Source organism: Littorina saxatilis, linkage group LG6, assembly GCF_037325665.1.
Source record: "Littorina saxatilis isolate snail1 linkage group LG6, US_GU_Lsax_2.0, whole genome shotgun sequence".
In the NCBI taxonomy this organism is placed as follows: domain Eukaryota; kingdom Metazoa; phylum Mollusca; class Gastropoda; order Littorinimorpha; family Littorinidae; genus Littorina; species Littorina saxatilis.
The window spans coordinates 20,761,481-20,781,109 of NC_090250.1; the positions used below are offsets into that span (position 1 = coordinate 20,761,481).

A 19,629-nucleotide genomic window follows, 5' to 3' on the forward strand; every position below is an offset into this window, starting at 1 on the left:
CTGTAGCCTTTTACGAACGTTATCAGAAAAACAAGGGAGATAACTAGCCTTTTCTGTTCGGCAACACACAACTTAACGTTGGGCTTTTCTCGGAAACTATAAAAGTGACCGGGCTCAAATTTTATGTGAACGTGACTCCCAGTGACCTCTACACTTTGACGTCTGCTTTGGTGACCTTTGACCTTTTTCAAGGTCACAGGTATGTCTTGAAGGAAAAAAATTGAAATATCATATCTCTGAAACTATTCATCGGATTTGATTCAAACTTTATAGGATTATTCTTTACATCAAATTATTTACATCTGTATTGTGTTGTGAATAGCAATTTCTTCCTGTCCATCTGATGCCTCATATAATATTCAGAACTGCGAAAGTGACTCGATCGAGCGTTTGCTCTTCTTGTTTTTATCTGGCATGGCTTCTGACTGGGTTTTTTTTTTTTTTTTCAAAGAAGGCAAATGCTTTGTTTGGTAAAGTCAGACCTGGGAACCCCTACAATTTGGCTGTATTCTGTACGCTTGATTGTCTCAAATACGATCAGTCCGGTCACTGGGAAAAAATACAGAAACAAATTCCTGGACTAATTTTCTTCACAAGCGCATCCCGAAGCTGATCCAGTATTGACACACCTGTTTTGCAGTTCTTCTTCTTCTTGTCGTTCGCTGTTAGATCGTCAGTCCGGACTGCAAGGCGAAGCGTGCTGTCCTCTCGTTTTGTAGTTCTTGTGGCATGTTACGTGACAGGTAGTCTCGAACAACCCAGTTTGAATCATGGATATAACGTCGCGATATAACCTTGAATGGTTGAAAACGACGTTAAACACCAAATAAAGAAAGAAAGAAATCATGGATACATGTTCAAATGATGTGTGGAGTGTACTAATTTTTCTGAAAATACACCAAGTTTGTTTGAGAATACTACAAGTGCAAAATAGGGGTTCTTAGGTCTGTACAGTGCAGCACCTCCAGAGGCAAAATTGTTAACCCAAATGAGCATTCGTACTGACATCTGCAAATGGCGGTATTACAATTGTATGGGTGGGATTCTTCCGGTATATTCCGGAAATCCGGATTCGTAATGTCTGTGGTGACGTTTTTTTGGTTGTTAATTATACAAATCCTTCAGCGTCTGGGGCCTCCCCCCCCCCCCCCCCCTTAAAATTCGTCAGGATTCATGACACTCTTCAGTCCCACCCATGCAATTGCCTTGCATAAGCAAACAAACATGTAGTGAACGTGTAAGACAGTTAGCTGCTTGTCAGAGTTGTCAACGGGTAAAGCATGAAGCATTCGCTGCCTTGCCTTAAAGAATCAAGAAATTTAGATTAGTTAGAAGGATTCCTATTTGATTTTTCGTGCATATCATGTGTGAAACATGCATGTACAGTGCATATATATTTCATTATTTGTAAAGTACATGTGTTTAAGTGTTACTGGGTCACAGTGAAGTACAAGTGTATCAAAAGTAACGCCCCCAAAAAAAGAGTACACTACATTGGGTCCCACGATTGACAAAAGGGTCTTTCCTGGCAAAATTGCTTAGGCACAGTTAATAATTGTCTACCTATACCCGTGTGACTTGGAATAATAGGCCGTAAAAGGTAAATATGCGCCGAAATGGCTGCAATCTACTGGCCGTAAAAAATTTCATCTCACACGGCATCACTGCAGAGCGCTTAGAACTGTACCCATGGAATATGCGCGATATAAGACTCATTGATTGATTCATAATACCACAAATGAAATTAAAGCAATGCAGCCATCTATAGATCAACAATGAAATATTTTGTTAAGCAAGGAACCAATATCACTCACACTCCAGAATGCTCCTTTATAATCTGATTGTCGTACAAACGTGTTTCCCCTTTTGCTCTCTTCCAGGTCTTTCTGGGTAAGATGTTCCTGCTCTTCAAGTTCAAAAAGGTCGCAGAAGCATCACGAAAAAAAGCACCGCGAATCCAACTCAAAGCTTGCCAGTACAAGAAGCGCTAGAGAAGCTTTTTCACCTCAGGCATGACACAGTATATGCATAATATGCAAAACCATTGCAAGTGCATTTACATTTAAACTGGGAATTGAGATTAGGGTTGTGGTGTATATATATATATATGTGTGTGTTTGCATTTGTGTGTGTAGAGCGATTCCCAGAAAACTACTGGGCAGATTGTCATGAAACATTGAAACGTTTAGCCAGCGTGCCAATGCTTTCTGAGCCTGCTAGTCTTGGTGAAACGAACATGCAGCCCATTGAGTTTTATTCTGCGAGTTCCACAGCTTGACTAAATGTGACCCTCCACCACGAAATGAGTCGCATGTCACCTCGCGCGGTTCTGCGCTAGGCTTAATAGAAGTCCGGGGGGGACTGTGGTAAAAGTGTGAGGGTCACCTCGGTCACAGGCTTATAACTCGAACAGTTTTCGCTCTTTTCTAAAACGGTTTTTACCACTGGATAGAGCATAAAACACTCATTAGGAAAATGTAAAAATATGAAAATCATGCAAAGATGACATGCGACTCATTCCGTGGTGGAGGGTCACAAATGTAATAATTTGTCTTTTTGTGACTTATTTTCATCTTTTAAGACATTTACGTTACTTGTCCCGTGGGTTAATGGAGTTTGGGCTTAATTTTTTCAATGGAATATTATTTCTGAATGGAGAAGTGGAGTTTAAATTCGGTAAAGTACGCCCACCTGCCCCTGTATGCAAAATTCTGCCCCAAAGTGGGACTGGGCACTTAACCCTATGCAGGAACAGTTCCTTGTTTAAATGGCGTCATCATGTCACTTTAGAGTCTGTGTCACTGACAATGTCAGTGTCTCTGTCGTGTCCGCCAGTGGCCATAGCGCTACACTCAGTGACTCACTCACTCTGCGATGAAAATGTGACTGAAGCGTGTTACTTTGTCGTTGATCAGTTAGTTAAGCTTTCTTGGCTTTGTTGGCTGCACTTTTCTTTGTCTTCTTACATGTTCCGCTACATTTGTTATCAGGGTTAGTGGTATCACTGTCCACGCTTAAATCGACCAGGTTTCAACGCTTCACTGACAGTGAACGCGAATGGTGCATGATGATAGACGGTAGTCAACAACAAAAATCAAAGATACTGGTTTTCGCAAGAAAATGACTCACATTTTTAGTGAGGGGCTTGGAGTGGACGAGGAGGTCTACATATCCATTCCTTGGAGACTCCGAGTAGTAGAAAATATAGCAATTACAAAGTTATTTTGCAAACCGTTGGGAAAGTTGACCTCTCACGGCCCTGAGCGAGAGTGAGATCCCTTGTTATAAACATATCAAAGGAATGTAGCTCTCCTCAAAACTGTACACCATCTCTTCCCATCTCTCTCTCTCTCTTTCTCTCTTACTTCCTAGAGCGCATGCATGCGCATGGTTATTCGAGTGATTGACCCCAATGACATCTCAAAAAAGCAAAAGAAATCATTTTGCTTTGTAATTTCATAGCAAGTGTTTATTATTCAAATAAATACTGAAAGAAAGATTCATGCTCTGCTATGCAGAACCAATGTCAGCATTCACAAACAAGCGAGAAAGAAAGGGTGACATTTATAGTCGGTGTCACGCACACAAATTCACGCAAGTAATATTATACCATCATTCATGCAACTTGCATACTAGGCAACAGGAAACAACATTCATGCAACTTGCATACTAGGCAACAGGAAATAACATACACAAACATTTATTTACAAATACAATCAACTATTTTTGACTCACATGCAAAGCAAAAGTGAGTCTATGTACTCACCCGAGTCGTCCGTCCGTCCGTCCGGACGTCCATCCGGACGTCCGGAAAACTTTAACGTTGGATATTTCTTGGACACTATTCAGTCTATCAGTACCAAATTTGGCAAGATGGTGTATGATAACAAGGCCCCAAAAAACATACATAGCATCTTGACCTTGCTTCAAGGTCAAGGTCGCAGGGGCCATAAATGTTGCCTAAAAAACAGCTATTTTTCACATTTTTCCCATTTTCTCTGAAGTTTTTGAGATTGAATACCTCACCTACATATGATATATAGGGCAAAGTAAGCCCCATCTTTTGATACCAGTTTGGTTTACCTTGCTTCAAGGTCAAGGTCACAGGAGCTCTTCAAAGTTGGATTGTATACATATTTTGAAGTGACCTTGACCCTGAACTATGGAAGATAACTGTTTCAAACTTAAAAATTATGTGGGGCACATGTTATGCTTTCATCATGAGACACATTTGGTCACATATGATCAAGGTCAAGGTCACTTTGACCCTTATGAAATGTGACCAAAATAAGGTAGTGAACCACTAAAAGTGACCATATCTCATGGTAGAAAGAGCCAATAAGCACCATTGTACTTCCTATGTCTTGAATTAACAGCTTTGTGTTGCATGACCTTGGATGACCTTGACCTTGGGTCAAGGTCACATGTATATTGGTAGGAAAAATGTGTAAAGCAGTTCTTAAGTGTATGATGTCATTGCTAGGTTTAGTTACCCTAAAGGTCGAGGTCAAGCATGTGAGTCGTATGGGCTTTGCCCTTCTTGTTCATTCATGCAGCTATTCTAACCCCCCCCCCCCCCCCCCCTACTCACTTCTACTAAGCACTCGCACTCACTAACTCACTCACTCTTAAGGATTACACACTCGGTCTCACAAATCCTGATCAAAATACAATACAACAATCAATCAATGACATTGGAAGTGGTAATTAAATTAACTAGTTTGGTAACTATCTGAACGTCAGGGATTTCCCCCCCAATGCGGCGCCCAGGTGTAAGCCTGGTGCGTGGTCGAGCATAGAGCAGCGTTGTCCATGAGTCGTAGAAGTTGCTGAAATATGGCGGAGGATCGTCCAGGTGATTGTCCAGCTACAAATTCTTATCTTTTTTAGCCTTGAAAGTGGTGCCACCCTTCATCTTTTCTTGGCCCCAGCTGAATTAGTCTTGCATGACCCCCTGGGTTCTCAAGATAAGAAACATCAACAATATATATTATCCTTTCATGGCATTATTGTCCAGATACTCTGTCGCTGGGAGTTTGAAATTGTCGTATAAAACTTGTTTTGGGTCAATGCAAAATGTCAACAGACCGATCACTCTCTCGAGAAATTGTAAAGAAATGTTCATTATATGCAGCACATGATGAGCGTATAAGCACCTACTTGCAGTAACAAAGCGTGGAGACTGTTGCATATCTGTCACACAAACCACATCTACCACAACACCATACAACTCCACTAATTTCACATTTCACTGCAAAGAGCTACACAGACGTCCCTACTCGTCCGCCATCTTCTTTCTTCATCACCATTTATTCTTCTTATTCTTCTCGTTCGCTCCCTTCGGACATCCACTCCTGTGGCACCCACAAAAGCCGCCGTCTTCTTTAGGGCCACCAGGTCGCCAAACAGCTTCTCTTGCAGGGGGGTCTCATCAGGCCAAGCTGTGCTTCTTTTTTCGTCCTGCAGTGGGCATTCATGTAGGTGTTATTCAGTTCAAATATCGGTACTGCACATGGGAATTTATAAGGGAAACTTAGTCAAATATTTTCCCTAACTCAATATTCAAAGTTTGGGGTGAGAGTTTACTTGGTATTGTATTGACCCAAAGTGGGGTATGGACGTTTACTCAAAACTGAGCGCTTAAAAGTATCTTTGAGGTACTGTTGATTTCTTAGAAAATATTTAAATGGTAAGAAATCTTCAACGTTATGTGCAAATGAATAGTGTCAGCCTTTGCAACCTCAGAATTCTGGAAGTCTGATGTCTGCCTTGCCATTCTGTGTGCTGCATCGTTAACAATTGCACCAAGAGTCACCTTAATTTTCTGCTTGTGAAAATGAAATAAAATTTAATGCGGATCCTTCAGTTTTCTTGAGAGAGAAAAATGGGAAGCGATGTACGGTATGGCAGCTCGCTTTTCACAGGGAGAAGGCAGCCTGAATTTCCATGAGAGTTACCTCACAGGACTATATAAAATGTTATGTTATCTTGTTGCTTAGTCTTTGATCTTCAGACTTCAGCAGGTGATTCAGGGCAACAACATGGCACCACCTGAGTGTCTTAATCCCATTCCTGTCTGAGTACACCCAAATCTCTTAGGCTGTTGTGTGCCAGCTTCAGCATAAGACATGCATCGAGTATGAACTGCATTCTTCAGTTTCCATCAGCTGGTGGTGGAAATGAAGTTTTGAATTCTGGTTGAGTAGGATCTACTTCTGTCCCTAGTGCTCGCATCATTGTAAAGTTGCATGAAGGACCATTACATAATAATCATAATTATATTTTTATGGCACAAATACTACAATAGTTCCAAGTGCCTAACAACACTATTAAATACAAAATACATTAAGAAAATAAACAATTTTGTTCACAATGCAAATTGAAATATATCAAAGTTATCGTTTAATTTAGAAATTATAAACTGTACATATCACTCACACACACACACACACACATTTCAAAATACATAATCCACAAATAACAAAAATTTAAAAAAGTTATACATTGTCGTGTACCGAGCAAAGAATGAACACTGTCACTCAATATAACTGTTCAATAGACTTTTATTGAACCTAGAATGAAGGCTTTTGTGAAGTAAAATTTGTCAGTTGGGGTGTGCACGTTAAAGATCCCACAATTGACAAAAGGGTCTTTCCTGGCAAAATTGTATAGGCATAGATAAAAATGTCCACCAAAATACCCGTGTGACTTGGAATAATAGGCCGTGAAAAGTAGGATATGCGCCAAAATGGCTGCGATCTGCTGGCCGATGTGAATGCGTGATGTATTGTGTAAAAAAAAAATCCATCTCACACCGCATAAATAAATCCCTGCGCCTTGAATATGTGCGCAATATAAATTGCAAAAAAATAAATTTATTAATTTTTTTTTTTTTAATTTAAAAAAATCCCTTTGCTTAGAACTGTACCCACGGAATACGCGCGATATAAGCCTCATCATATTGATTGATTGATTGAAATTGTGTTTTGTGACCGGGCATCACTTGAGATTCTGTACTGTTGGTGTATCGGGCATATGAAAATTACTTGCTTAATAAAGTGAAGAAAACTGAACTGAGTAAGATTTGTTTTAGTGTGTGTGTGTGTGTGTGTGATGCCAAGCATTCTTGATGGCTCTATTTAAACTCCGTAAAACAGCAGTTATGGTGATATAATAGAAAGCATTTGAATTTATTATTGGTTTAAACAAGAGTTTATTCAATTTCAACATGATACAACAAGAAAAGGAAAAAAAATATGTACAACTTCTGTAGCTTGAAATCTTTCTCTCGCTCTCTCTCACTCTCGCTCCCTTCTCTCTCTTGCTCCCTCCCTTCCCTCTCTCTCTCTCTCTCTCTCTCTCTCTGTCTCTTTCTCGCTCCATCCATTCTCTCCCTTAGTCTCTCTCTTTCTCTGTTTAAAATCAGTCAAATCATGAAGAACATAATACGCACCATTATTCCAAGAAACATGATTTGACAATTACGCAAATCAATCCTTTGATCTGGTGCATATCTCTGTTGGGGAATGCTAAAGGAATAGTATGAAGATGATAAATAGAGTAGTGATAATCGTAAAACGTTCATCATCATCATGAAAACGTTCTTTGGAGAGAAAAAACCCACCCTTGAAGTTAAAATTGTAAAAGTTAAAGAATATTTCTCTTCAAGACTCATAGCCCTGGAATCACTTATAATTACCTGAAACATAAACTTGTCTGTAGCTTGAAAGTCCGCATTTTGTCCCAAAACCAATGATAACAGAAATAAATTACACATCACAGAATCCACAAAATGAATGGTCTCGTCAAAAAATATCGCACACAATATAGAGGCACATTAGCAAACATGGATATCCTATGAAAAATGCTGGACGATGTTTACTCTAGTTAACTCGAAGTAATAACTATGTGCTCTCGGCACTTTACAATAATAAACTACGAATTACAATACAAATTAACATATAGGGGCCTTATAAAAAATAAAAATCGGTTGTCAACATAATAGGTAATGAGTAAAATATAATAACAACACGATATGTTAAAGCATACAATGCACATTATACCAATTTAGCATAAATCACACATAAAAATGCATGTGTATCGAAGGCATGTGACGCATTCCTGAAGACAATAAATAAATGTACGGGAAACATTGACAAATCTATTCACACCCACGCACCCGCAAGCACACACACACACACACACACACACACACACAATGTGCAGCAAGGTATGGAGATTTGTTTATTTGGGCATTTAGCTACAGATTGAATTCTTTATTTGCTCCACGTTACAATACTCCGCATTATTTTGTATCCAAATGAATGAATTCATGAGAGGAGAACACTTCCCTTGACAAACAAGTAGTGAATTCGAAATAGCACTACGGGCCATTGGCTCAGTATATAGGTCCATCGTAAAAAGGAGTTGTTTCACTGTTGCTCTGCAAAAAAAAGACGAGATGGTTACAGTAGATCAGCACACACAAAAGAAAAGCTAATAACAATTGCACAACAGGACTCAGAAGAGACGTGAAAATGTATCCGTGTAACTCCAACCATCCTTACATCACATAAAAAGTTCACACAGTTGTGATAATTACTTGTTAATAAGGAACAAGAATTATGCTGTGCATATAAGCTGGCTTCATCCCCAGTTTACTAACAGAACACACTGGGAGCTCCCTTTTCAATCTACCCTCCTTCTCCCCCCGCCCCCCCCCCCCCCCCACCCAAACCCTTTAAGACATGATTTTCTCGGAATTTTGGCAGTTTTAAAAGGGAGGTCCCAGGTACGATGTGAATTTATACATGAAAAGGTTGCCGCGCATCATTTGCAAATATGTGACCCTCCACCACGGAATTGGTCACATGTCACCTCTGCATGATTTTAATATTTTTACATTTTTTCACAAAGAGTTTTTTATGCTCTATCCAGTGGTCAAAAACCGTTTTAGAAAAGAGCGAAAACTGTTTGAGTTATAAGCCTGTGACTAAGGTGACCCTCACACTGTTACCAGACACTCCCAGGACTCACATTAAGCCTAGCGCAGAGCCGCGCGAGGTGACATGCGACTCATTTCGTGGTGGAGGGTCACATATTACAATGAAACATGCCACGAAAGCCCTTTGGACCAGACACAAGTCTCATCATGATTGCAGCTACTGTGGCGTATTGTCACAGGTACATTTTGGTCAAGATGACAAAGGGAAAACAGAAGGCGTCCTTTCATGGGAGGTGTCCTCTCGTTGGAAGAGCCTGACATCATCGGAACCACTGTGGCCATTCTGATTGATTCTGGTTTTTAGTCTCTTGTTGACATATTAGACCCTTTCAACTCGCAAAAAGCATAACACCTTCTCCTTCTTTTGCGATAATGTGCTGAAACTCCCACGTACAATCGGTGTGTGTGTGTGTGTGTTTGTTGTGTGTGTTCGTTGTTGCTGTTGTGTTGTTTTTTTTGCACGACTGGGTTTTTAAGTGAATGACAAAAGCATCATACAATGCAGATGCACTTACCCTATCTTTCTTGTTCTTATTCGTGAAGAAGGCGAGCATGCTTATGGCTAGAATGACACTTCCCAGAACGGGCGCACCAAACTTGAGCGTTTTGAAAATGTTCATGGGTTCTTGGACATTGTCCCGAAACTCCTTGGCTGTCTGGTTGTCCACCTCCGTAGTCTGTGAGGGATCAACACGTGTGAGGGTCAACATGTCCACGTGTCTATGCCGTGCCCAATTCACGGAATTGCCGAATTCGCGGGATCGGCAACATTTTTGCCCATTTCGCGTATTCGGCAAAACGCTGCCGATTTCACGAAATGGCCGGGCATCGTTTTGCCGATTACGCGAAATGGGCAAAAATGTTGCCAATTCCGAGAATTCGGCAATTCCGTGAATTCGGCACGACATATATACATATACTACACGTCATAAACAAAAACTGGGCAGATATTTGTGATATATAGCATATTCAACAAACAGTTTGATTTGACAAAAGGCAGTGTCAGTACCGTGAAACCTATAACAAAGCTACCCACCAAAATCGAATTCACACAAGCAAGGTTCTTGCGTTAAGATCGACATAAAAAAATCAGAAAAATAGCGAAAAAGTCATGGTCTAATGAAACTGTTTTGAGCGCTCTAGCGCCGTTTGTTTCTTTTCAGAACAGGATCGAGGTGCATGGTCCATAGAAGGAGTCCATGGTTTTTATCATGAGCCAGTACAGTTGATGGATTGAGCGACTCAGTGACTGATATTTTCAACTTGATTGACTCTGATTGGTGAGATGAATACATGCGTATTGCTGGGAATATGTTACAAGGGAACCAACCTCGTTGAACCAGAAGAGTGGTAGAAAGATCGGCTTCTTCAAATTTCCTGTCTCTCTGCAACAGTGAATACATTTTCAAACACCTTCCAGTATTAAAAGATGCAAACCAACATGTTGGTATGGACAGTTTTTGGCTGTGTGTGTGTGTGTGTGTGTGTGAGTGCGTGTGTGTGTGTGTGCGTGCATGCGTGCGTGTGTTCTAAGGCCACCAAAAAAAATAGTCTGTTTACGGTATCCCGACCGACCCTATTTTTTCGCGCGACCCTAGACTTTTTTTTGCCTTTTGGGGAAAAAAAAAGTTTGTTTTTTGGCAAAATAACTTAAAAATATGGGGTTTTTTGGGGAAAAAAATCCCGACCTACCGACCCTATTTTATTTGCCTATGTTACCGTAAACAGCCTATTTTTTTATTGGCCTAAAGGCAAGATCCTTTTCGTTAAAACAGTTTGGCTCACCATCTTGATTTTAGATCTGACCAGGCATTCATATGAGAGAAGACCATCCATTGGACACATACAAACAATCAACATATTGTGCATATTTTAGATTTTTTGATGAATTACATTCAAAAAAGACACAAATGGCTTTTCTAAAAAATGAATTCATACTTTCAATTTGTTTTAAAAACCAACCCAACTCACCACAAAAATCTGTCAGGGTGTTAATTTTTAGTATGTGACCAAGTGGAGTTATGTTCTTATTCCATGTAAAAGTCTGTCCAGATCCGAGACGGTGAGCTGAACGTTTTACACGGGAAGGAGTGTGTCTTTAAATTAAAAATTAAATGTTTGTATACATGAAAGTTATCAACAGGTCTTCTAAGTTCTAACTGAAACTTACCGTATATGTGAAATATTGTGCACATATACGTTGACTTGAAGGCGTAACGCATGACGCATGACCATTCCAGTGATCTGTACACAGAATAAAAATGTTACGGTAAAGATTCTGCAGGTGTATCAGGTAAAAATGCACATAAAGTTGTCACCATAATGATATAAGCAACAGGCTGTTGGATATAACGACACTAGTACAGTGAAACACACACACACATGCGCACGCGCGCTCGCGCGCACGCACGCACACATACACTCACACAACCAAAAAGAAACAAAAACATACACACGCACGCACGCACACACACACACACACACACTCACACAACCAAAAAGAAACAGCTGTGAGCTAAACAAATAAATTTAAAAAATTAAAAAGTATAGTTTTAGTTTAATTTTAGAAACGAACGCTAACTCTCAGTACCATCTACTTCTCAGTCCTTTAGTTTAGTTTTTATCTATCGCGTTTAATCGTTCAGTTTTGAACAGAAATTAATGCAGCAATAAAATTATGATCGCCCCCCCCCCCCCCCAAAAAAAAAAAAAAAAACACTTACACACACACACACTTACACACACACACACACACTTTTAACCAATTCTTTCTTCTTTGTAAACATGTGTTTGTTTTTTGGTTTAAAGGTATGCATGTGTTTGCAATTATGATATATATGCGGAATTTCTTGACAACTGCAAAGTGTCTTTTTGATATGCTGAGCGGCCAGGCAAGAAGAGGGCGAGGGATTGAGACAAAACAGACTAATCGAGTCATACCGGTTCAATATCGATGATGAATTCATGCTCATCTCGGCGGGGGTGCATTCCCATGACACGTGACCTCACTTCCGGGTCACCATCCAGGAAATGAGGCAGGGAAAAGACCAGAGGCGTGCCTGCAACAGTTGTAGACATCTTGAACACGCGGCCAGTACCGTGTAACTGGCCTTGAGACCGATCGATTCAAGGGGGGCAATCTCAGTCATCTGAAAGAGGGAAATCCAAACGCAATCCGCCTTGTTCGATTTTATGGGCTTGGACGATAGAGAAAAATAAGAAAAGCAAAAGCTGGAGTCCAGTCTGGACGAAACTGCTATCAAGAACGCAGAATTGATTTTTTCTGAGTTTTTTTTTTAGCCGTAAGCGCCATTTCTCATTTCTCATTTCTCATAACTGCTGGCGGCTGCAGTGAAACCAACAAAGGGGCCTCACTCTGGAAGAGTTTCCTGCTCCAATAAACATGGCGCTTACGGCTAAAAAAAACTCAGAAAAAATCAATTCTGCGTTCTTGATAGCAGTTTTGTCCAGACTGGACTCCAGCTTTTGCTTTTCTTATTTTTCTCTATCGTCCAAGCCCATAAAATCGAACAAGGCGGATTGCGTTTGGATTTCCCTCTTTCAGATGACTGAGATTGCATTGCCCCCCTTGAATCGATCGGTCTCAAGGCCAGTTACACGGTACTGGCCGCGTGTTCAAGATGCAGTTGTAGACACCTTCACTTTTTCTCATTTATTCTAGGGCACAGGGGCTTGTATCAAAGTGTGTGGCCGGGATAGATCAATCGACGTGTCGGACGGTACCCTATATACCCATCTACGATAGAAGTAGTAGTAGCGGAAGTAGTAGTCGTCGTCGTCGTTGTAGTAGTAGTGGTAGTAGTAGCAGTAGAAGTATTAGAAGAAGTAGTAGTACATGTAGTAGTAGTTACGCTACAGTTGATTAGATGACTGCAGGGTACATACATAAATCAAAGATTGTGAAATGAATTAACCAATTTTAAAATGGTTTGACAAGGGTAAAGTTCCTGCAACCTTGCAACGGCGACCTTGGCTATGCCAGAAACAAAGTCAGCGATAACCATCATATATTTTCTTCAACAAAAACGCACCTCCTCAGCATAAACACATTATATATTTCCTTCAACAAAAACGCACCTCCTTGACATATACTGGCGTTGATGAGACCGGCCGGTAGACAGCTGTTTTTTGGCGTACAGAATCCTCGGTTGTCGGGATTGTGGTTGACGTCATCCAGCACGCGATGCGGGATGGTGAACCTCGCAAGGTCGATGTCTTTCAGCTCGGAGGATTTCAGGTAGGACAGCTCTAGCGACCTGCCAACAAAATACAGTGAAACTCTTCTTTTAACACTTTCATTTTTTATTTACATTTTCATTACTTTATTGTCCCATCGCTGGGAAATTCGGGTCGCTTTCTCCCAGTGGAAAGCTAGCAGCAACAAAGTCGCGCTACCCAGGTGTGTTCGAGTTTAGGTGTAATCAGCCACCTGCACTTATGGCATACTGACCGAGGTCTTTTACGTGCCACAGTGGTGACAAGAGGGTGGAACATGGATACCGTCTCTGAGTCTGCACATTAATTTGAACCCGTGCCCGTCCCGGCCCGGATTCGAACCTGCGACCCTGTGATCAGAAGGCTAGTGCTAGTACCAATTGAGCTACCGGGCCCCCTTAACTTCTAATTTAAAAATATACCTTTCTAAGCTTTTCTGTTCATAACATCCTTCATTTACCTCTATTTTGAGGCCTGTTTTTTCCCAGGTTTTTTTTTATTAACACAATAAATACAGTAGGTCTTAGAAGGGGTGTTTCACGACATACAGAGGTACATAATATCATGTGAAGCTTGATATCAATTGGACGAAGTCTACTTCACGAAGCTCGTTGCATAAAGCTTTGACACTGAATTTTAGGTAGGCTAAAAAGAGACTTCGCGGCTCGGTTATTAAAGAAGGAATTAAAGCCTGTCCTTAACTGGGCGAAGTTGACTACGCAAAGTATACTTCGCGAAGCTGACCGCACCAAGCTTTAGCACTAAGTTTTCGGTAAAAAGACTTTGCTAAGACTTCGCGAAGTCGACTTCGGGCTCAATTAGGGAAGGACTTAAAACGAAGCTCCTCCGACGAGAAGTCACCTAGCTAGCTAGCTCAGTCAGAAAGCCGCGGCACACATTTGCTGATCTATAGCCATAACTGACCAAATTACAGTGGTACCTCAGTGTAAAGTGGGGTCCCTACGGCGTAAGGACACCTACCAATTAGGGACACGTTTTGTCTGCCGGTTATTTAAAGATGAAGTGCATGTCGGCACCGCAGCCTGAGACCGACGATAACAAATTCGACATTTTCGACTCTGTTCCGTTCTGAATATTCGGTCGTTCTGCCCGTAACCTCGATCTATAGTATCCAGCCGCATCAACACGAAAGTAGAGGTATACGCTTGAAACAGTTTGATACAGTCATTTCATGCACGTCAGTAGTGGAAACGATATAAGCTAAATTTAGTAAATAAATACAAGTCATATTTACATTTACACAGTATATTGATCAGTTTTAGGGATAAATATATGACCTGAGTAATGCTCTGGGCCGGTATGCACGAGTCGAGTTTAGAGACTTTTTGTCAGGGATAAACTGCATTGAGAGTACTGTTTATCCCGGATTTAACCTCGACACTTGCATACCGACCCTGATTGTCAAGGCAAGAATCATCAGTACTGTGTGACTATCAAACGATTGTGTGCTTAGCAAAATGACTGTGCGTATTTGATGAAGATAACGGGTGTAGGGTCAGTAAGGTCACGTATTACTTGTCTGTCCTACATCTAGGATCGGGTGAAAAAGCAATCCCACGTCATTAAACGACAATTTATCAGCTTGTGAACTGTACATGGTTCAAACTGATCATGCATTACTTGTGTGCGCGCGGCGTTGGGTTGGGTCCAAAACTGAACCGAGCACCGAGAGGGATATTTAGCGCATTAACCCAGCATGTCCTAAATATTAATTTTGCTAAAACTGTAAAAATTTTCAACAACAACAGCTAAACAACAGTAGAAACATAAGCAACAGCAACAATAACATCAACAACCACAACAACTTGAAGTGAGACACATGGAAAACAACAACAACAACAACAACAACAACAACAACAACAACAACAACAACAACAAGTCGCGTAAGGCGAAATTACTACATTTAGTGAATCTAACAGAATGAAACTGAATGCACTGCATTTTTCCCCAAGGCAATATAGCTTCGTCAATCCCCCACGACAAGGAAATCGCTGACACTTTTCACGTGGAACACGCACTGAAATTGACAAGCCAGTATATAGCGCAATTACGTTTGCGCTTTAATAGCACGAAAGAGCGCTTTTCTCTATTCTTTTTAACTTTCCAAGCTTTTCTTTAATCCAAACATATATCTATATGTTTTTTGAATCACACAATGATAAAGAATAAAATTAAATTATGTTCGTGTCGATTACTACAATTTAAATTTTAATTAGATTTTTCATGACCAAACTCATTAATTAATGTTTAAGCTTCGAAGATGAAATGCAATCCCATAGTCCAGGCTCCGTCAAAGATGGTTTGACCAAAATGTCAATCAATTTGATCCAAAAATGAGGATGTGACAGTGCCGCCTCAACTTTCACCAAAAGCCGTATATTACGTACGTCATCAAAGCCATGTATCGAGAAAAAAAGAAAACATCTTCTGGGGATATCATTCCCATGAAGTCTCATGTAAAGTTTCATGAAGATTGGTCCAGTAGTGTTCTCGGTATTGCTCCTCACACACACACACACACACACCCTCGTCTCGATTCCCAGTCAACGTCAGACTTAACTAAATGTAACAACAACAACAACAAGTCGCGTAAGGCGAAATAACAACATTTAGTCAAGATGTCGAACTCACAGAATGAAACTGAACGCACTGCTTTTTTCACCAAGACCACATACTCGTAGTTTCGTCAGTCCACCGCTCGTGGCAGTGAAATCGACAAGCCATGCAGTAGTGCGGTAGTGGTCGCGCTGAGCAGGATAACACGCTTTTCTGTATGTCTATTCTTTTTAGCTTACTGAGTTTGTTTTTAATCCAAACATATATCTATATGTTTTTGGAATCAGGGATCGACAAGGAATAAGATGAAATTGTTTTTAAATCGATTTCGGAAAATTAATTTTAATCATAATTTTCATATTTTTAATTTTCAGAGCTTGTTTGTAACCCAAATATAACATATGTATATGTTTTTGGAATCAAACAATGACGAAAAATTAGATGAAATTATTTTTGGATCGTTTAATAAAAAATAAAAAAATTAATTACAAGTTTCCGATTTTTAATGACCAAACTCATTCATTAGTTTTTAAGCCGCCAAGCTGGAATGCAATACCAAAGTCCGGCCTTCGTCGAAGATTGCTTGGCCAAAATTTCAATCAATTTGATTGAAAAATGAGAGTGTGACAGTGCCGCCTCAACTTTTACAAAAAAGCCGGATATGACGTATTTATCGAAAAAAAGAAAAACAGGTCCGGGGATATCATTCCCAGGAACTCTCATGTCAAATTTCATAAAGATCGGTCCAGTAGTTTAGTCTGAATCGCTCTACACACACACACGCACAGACAGACAGACAGACAGACACACACACACACACACACTCACACACACACACACACACACACACACATACACCACGACCCTCGTCTCGATTCCCCCCTCTATGTTAAAACATTTAGTCAAAACTTGACTAAATGTAAAAAGGTGTCAAAATGACCCGCAGTCACAAAAGACTGTGCAAGTCTAAGCTCGCGCAGTTCTGGAGAATTGTGGTTTGAGGCAAATCTGCCAAGCGTGCGACAAGTGGGATTCTTTGCTTCTGTGGCCCTCTTCAATTAACCTGCAGGTCCGTCATCCATTCCTCTCCACAAGATCACTCACTCTTTGTGACTTCAAAGTACAATGGCACTCCCAATTTTGTTGTTGTTTGGTTTGTCAAGGTCTTAGAAAGGGGGAAGTCTTAAATTGATGTTATGAACAGAAAATCTTAGAAAATGTAGTCTTAGAAAGGAAGGGGGTGGGTGGGGGGCGAAGGGGGATGTTAAATTGGCAGGTCAAATGGAGACAGGGATATTACTCTTCATACACAAAGGGAAGCCACTAAGTTGTGTCGCCATTTTTTCCTGGCAGGCTGGGAATTCGAACACATCGAACAGGGAACGCAGAAGAAGAAGAAGAAGAACACGTCGAACATTCGAATGACGTAAATAGAACAAACGTCACATTTTTCAGGCAGCGTAAGTGCCAATGACGTCAGAAAATGACGACACCGCCAGAAATAAAAACAATGCCACACGCCTCCCAACCACGAGGTCAAAAACACGTGGGCATCTAATGAAATCGGTACAAAGCCGTTCTCTTTGCCAGTGACATCGTAATAATCACCAAAGCTAACATTGAAGCTCCGGTAGCAGGTAAGAGAGTGTCTCCCAACCCGTGATGCTCACAGCGTGATTGCATCAGAATACCACATGTTAAAACCGGTGTTTGAACTAGAATAACAGCCAGTAGTATTAAGAACAAGTGTCTTGTGTATGCAGCCCTCTTTCTACTGTACGCTGGCAGCAGATAATACAATAATTGAAGTCCTTCGAGGCATAAGGGGCCCATAAGGCGAAAAATTGCTTTAATTCCACCCTCAAAAAGTCCCAGCCTTCAAACCGTAACAAATAACAGTACGCACTATTAAGCAAAATTATAAACCAAGCCTTGATTATTAATTTTTATTATTACACTTGTATCAAACAAGTGACCTCCACCTTTTGATTGGCGTTTTTATTACATTTGAATCGGACTTGTGGCCTTTCAAAGTTGCGGTGACCTTTGACTTTCAACAGAGGTCATATGTAACAGTGGTTTTTAAAAACATAATTTAGTTGGCTCATATATCTGAGACAAATGATCGGACAACAGCCCTTTACATTATCGTGACACATATTTTTCTGAGGCACACTGGACAGTAATAGTGCAAAGGGTGGGGTTAATCAAGGGAGTGAACCCCCCCCTAAAAACACTACCAACCTGTCGGTTTTTTTGTTTTTTTTAATGCCGTTTTGATCGCTCTTGCGTTTACAACCCATCTCATCAAATCGTAATTTATTTCCAGGCTACCAGCAATAAAATACCTCAACATGAGGAACAAATTTAAAATAAACTCTGGCAAAAGACGTGACGTCACAAAGTTTGAGTATGCGCAACATTTTCGTTTACCAGTGCACTTCGTTACCTGCCCATTGCTGCTTTGGGTGATATTTTTTAAATGACTATTCCTATGCAGATGTTTGTGTAATTGGCCGTTTTCAAAACATACCCATTTTTCGATTTTTCGGTCCAAAATTCAAAACGGGCACTGTCTTCCGAGACTCATAGCTCCGAAACGAACCCACTACCCTATATTTTTTTTATGCTGAATGCATAGCAGACAGATCGAACTTAAAAAATAACCAACTTTTGGGAGAAACCAAATTATATTTAACGGGTCCAGTGAACTACCTGATTTTTGTTCGACCGATCCTTAACCCTGTCTTTATATTTTTCCAAAAACCATTTCTCGGTTGCTTAATCAATTTCCTAACGGGGAAAATCATTTGTTTTGTCAGAAGCATCCCTGCAACTGATTTTGTTGAAAACGGAAGGGAAAGGGGGAGACTTGCAGACCTCCACAATGACCAACACTGACCGAATGGCAGCATACTGACACAAACTGAAAGAGACAGAAAGACCGAAGGAGGCTGAGAGAGGCAGAAAAAGAACGCGGAACTCGACTGAATGAATCGCTGTCTGCATCCGCGAATTAACGCGAATTGTCTTCGTATCGACAAGATCTGTCTTTTCTTGACATTTTACGGTCACCGAAGACAGCACCGGGGGGGGGGGGGGGGGGGGGAGGAGCGGTAGTCAGGGGAGGGGAGGGGGGTGTTATCGGGGCTAGTGATTGGGCAGGAAGACAACATAATTACTACTACTGACTGAACATCGAACAAAAATCAAACATGTACATATACAAAACTCTCTTCCTCATTGGAAACAGGAAAGGCGGGACGGGGAAGGCGGGTAAGACAACATAATAAACAGGACCAAAATTTCTTTCTAAAACGTGTTAAAAATGTACACACAAAATTATCCACACAAGGGGAAACACGGTAAGACTAATGCACGCTGCCGACTGCAAAACTAAAAAAAAGTTAATGTTGACATATAAATCTTCCATACAGTCCAAGGAGAAGAACATATTCATATTTATATTAAACACGAATGACAACGAAATCGAACTTTAAAAAAAAATATTGTCGACGTTACCTGCACAGCTGCGACGAGAATAAGTAGTAAGACTTTGATGTGTCCACGAACGGTGGATACCTGTTACCATCTGTACAAAATGTGAGCATTTATGTTTGATTGAAAAGTATAAATGAAAAAACAACCGCACTCAATGATTAAAATATTTAGAATGAAGAACATTTTGAAAAATGTGAGTGTATAGTGAGTACTCAAGAGCGAACAGGGCGGTGCAAGCAGGCAAGTTCGCTATATATTACAAAACAAGTTGTGAACATTTGACGCCCCTCCCGACTCCGCCCCCTTGCCCG

General features: G+C 40.6%; 3 protein-coding genes and 1 long non-coding RNA gene across 6 annotated transcripts in view; 1 reads left to right on the forward strand and 3 right to left on the reverse strand.

Annotated features, from left to right (window-relative positions):
• LOC138968721 (ribosomal RNA-processing protein 8-like) overlaps positions 1-10,454 on the forward strand; it is a 20,113-nt gene extending 9,659 nt beyond the window's left edge. The window contains exon 6 of one of the 3 annotated variants that reach the window (XM_070341355.1): positions 10,168-10,454. In XM_070341355.1, the coding sequence (XP_070197456.1) occupies positions 10,168-10,194 (27 nt within the window). In that variant the 3' untranslated portion in view covers positions 10,195-10,454. Of the gene's footprint in view, positions 1-1,880; positions 7,074-10,167 lie in introns of those variants that run through there. The other 2 variants (XM_070341354.1, XM_070341353.1) reach the window with 2 other exon arrangements.
• Positions 1-19,629, reverse strand: part of LOC138968738 (folate receptor gamma-like) — a 376,265-nt gene that overhangs the window by 319,817 nt on the left and 36,819 nt on the right. The gene's annotated exons all lie outside the window — the stretch shown is intronic.
• The window catches only part of LOC138968740 (uncharacterized), a 330,336-nt gene that overhangs the window by 264,532 nt on the left and 46,175 nt on the right, over positions 1-19,629 (reverse strand). The gene's annotated exons all lie outside the window — the stretch shown is intronic.
• Positions 6,874-19,629, reverse strand: part of LOC138968722 (lysosome membrane protein 2-like) — a 23,837-nt gene continuing 11,081 nt past the window's right edge. Inside the window, exons 7-13 of the mRNA XM_070341356.1 lie at positions 19,340-19,409; positions 13,103-13,281; positions 11,945-12,063; positions 11,175-11,248; positions 10,335-10,389; positions 9,520-9,681; positions 6,874-8,443 (exon numbers count right to left, since the gene is read on the reverse strand). Of these exons, the coding sequence (XP_070197457.1) occupies positions 8,399-8,443; positions 9,520-9,681; positions 10,335-10,389; positions 11,175-11,248; positions 11,945-12,063; positions 13,103-13,281; positions 19,340-19,409 (704 nt within the window). The 3' untranslated portion in view covers positions 6,874-8,398. The remainder of the gene's footprint in view (positions 8,444-9,519; positions 9,682-10,334; positions 10,390-11,174; positions 11,249-11,944; positions 12,064-13,102; positions 13,282-19,339; positions 19,410-19,629) is intronic.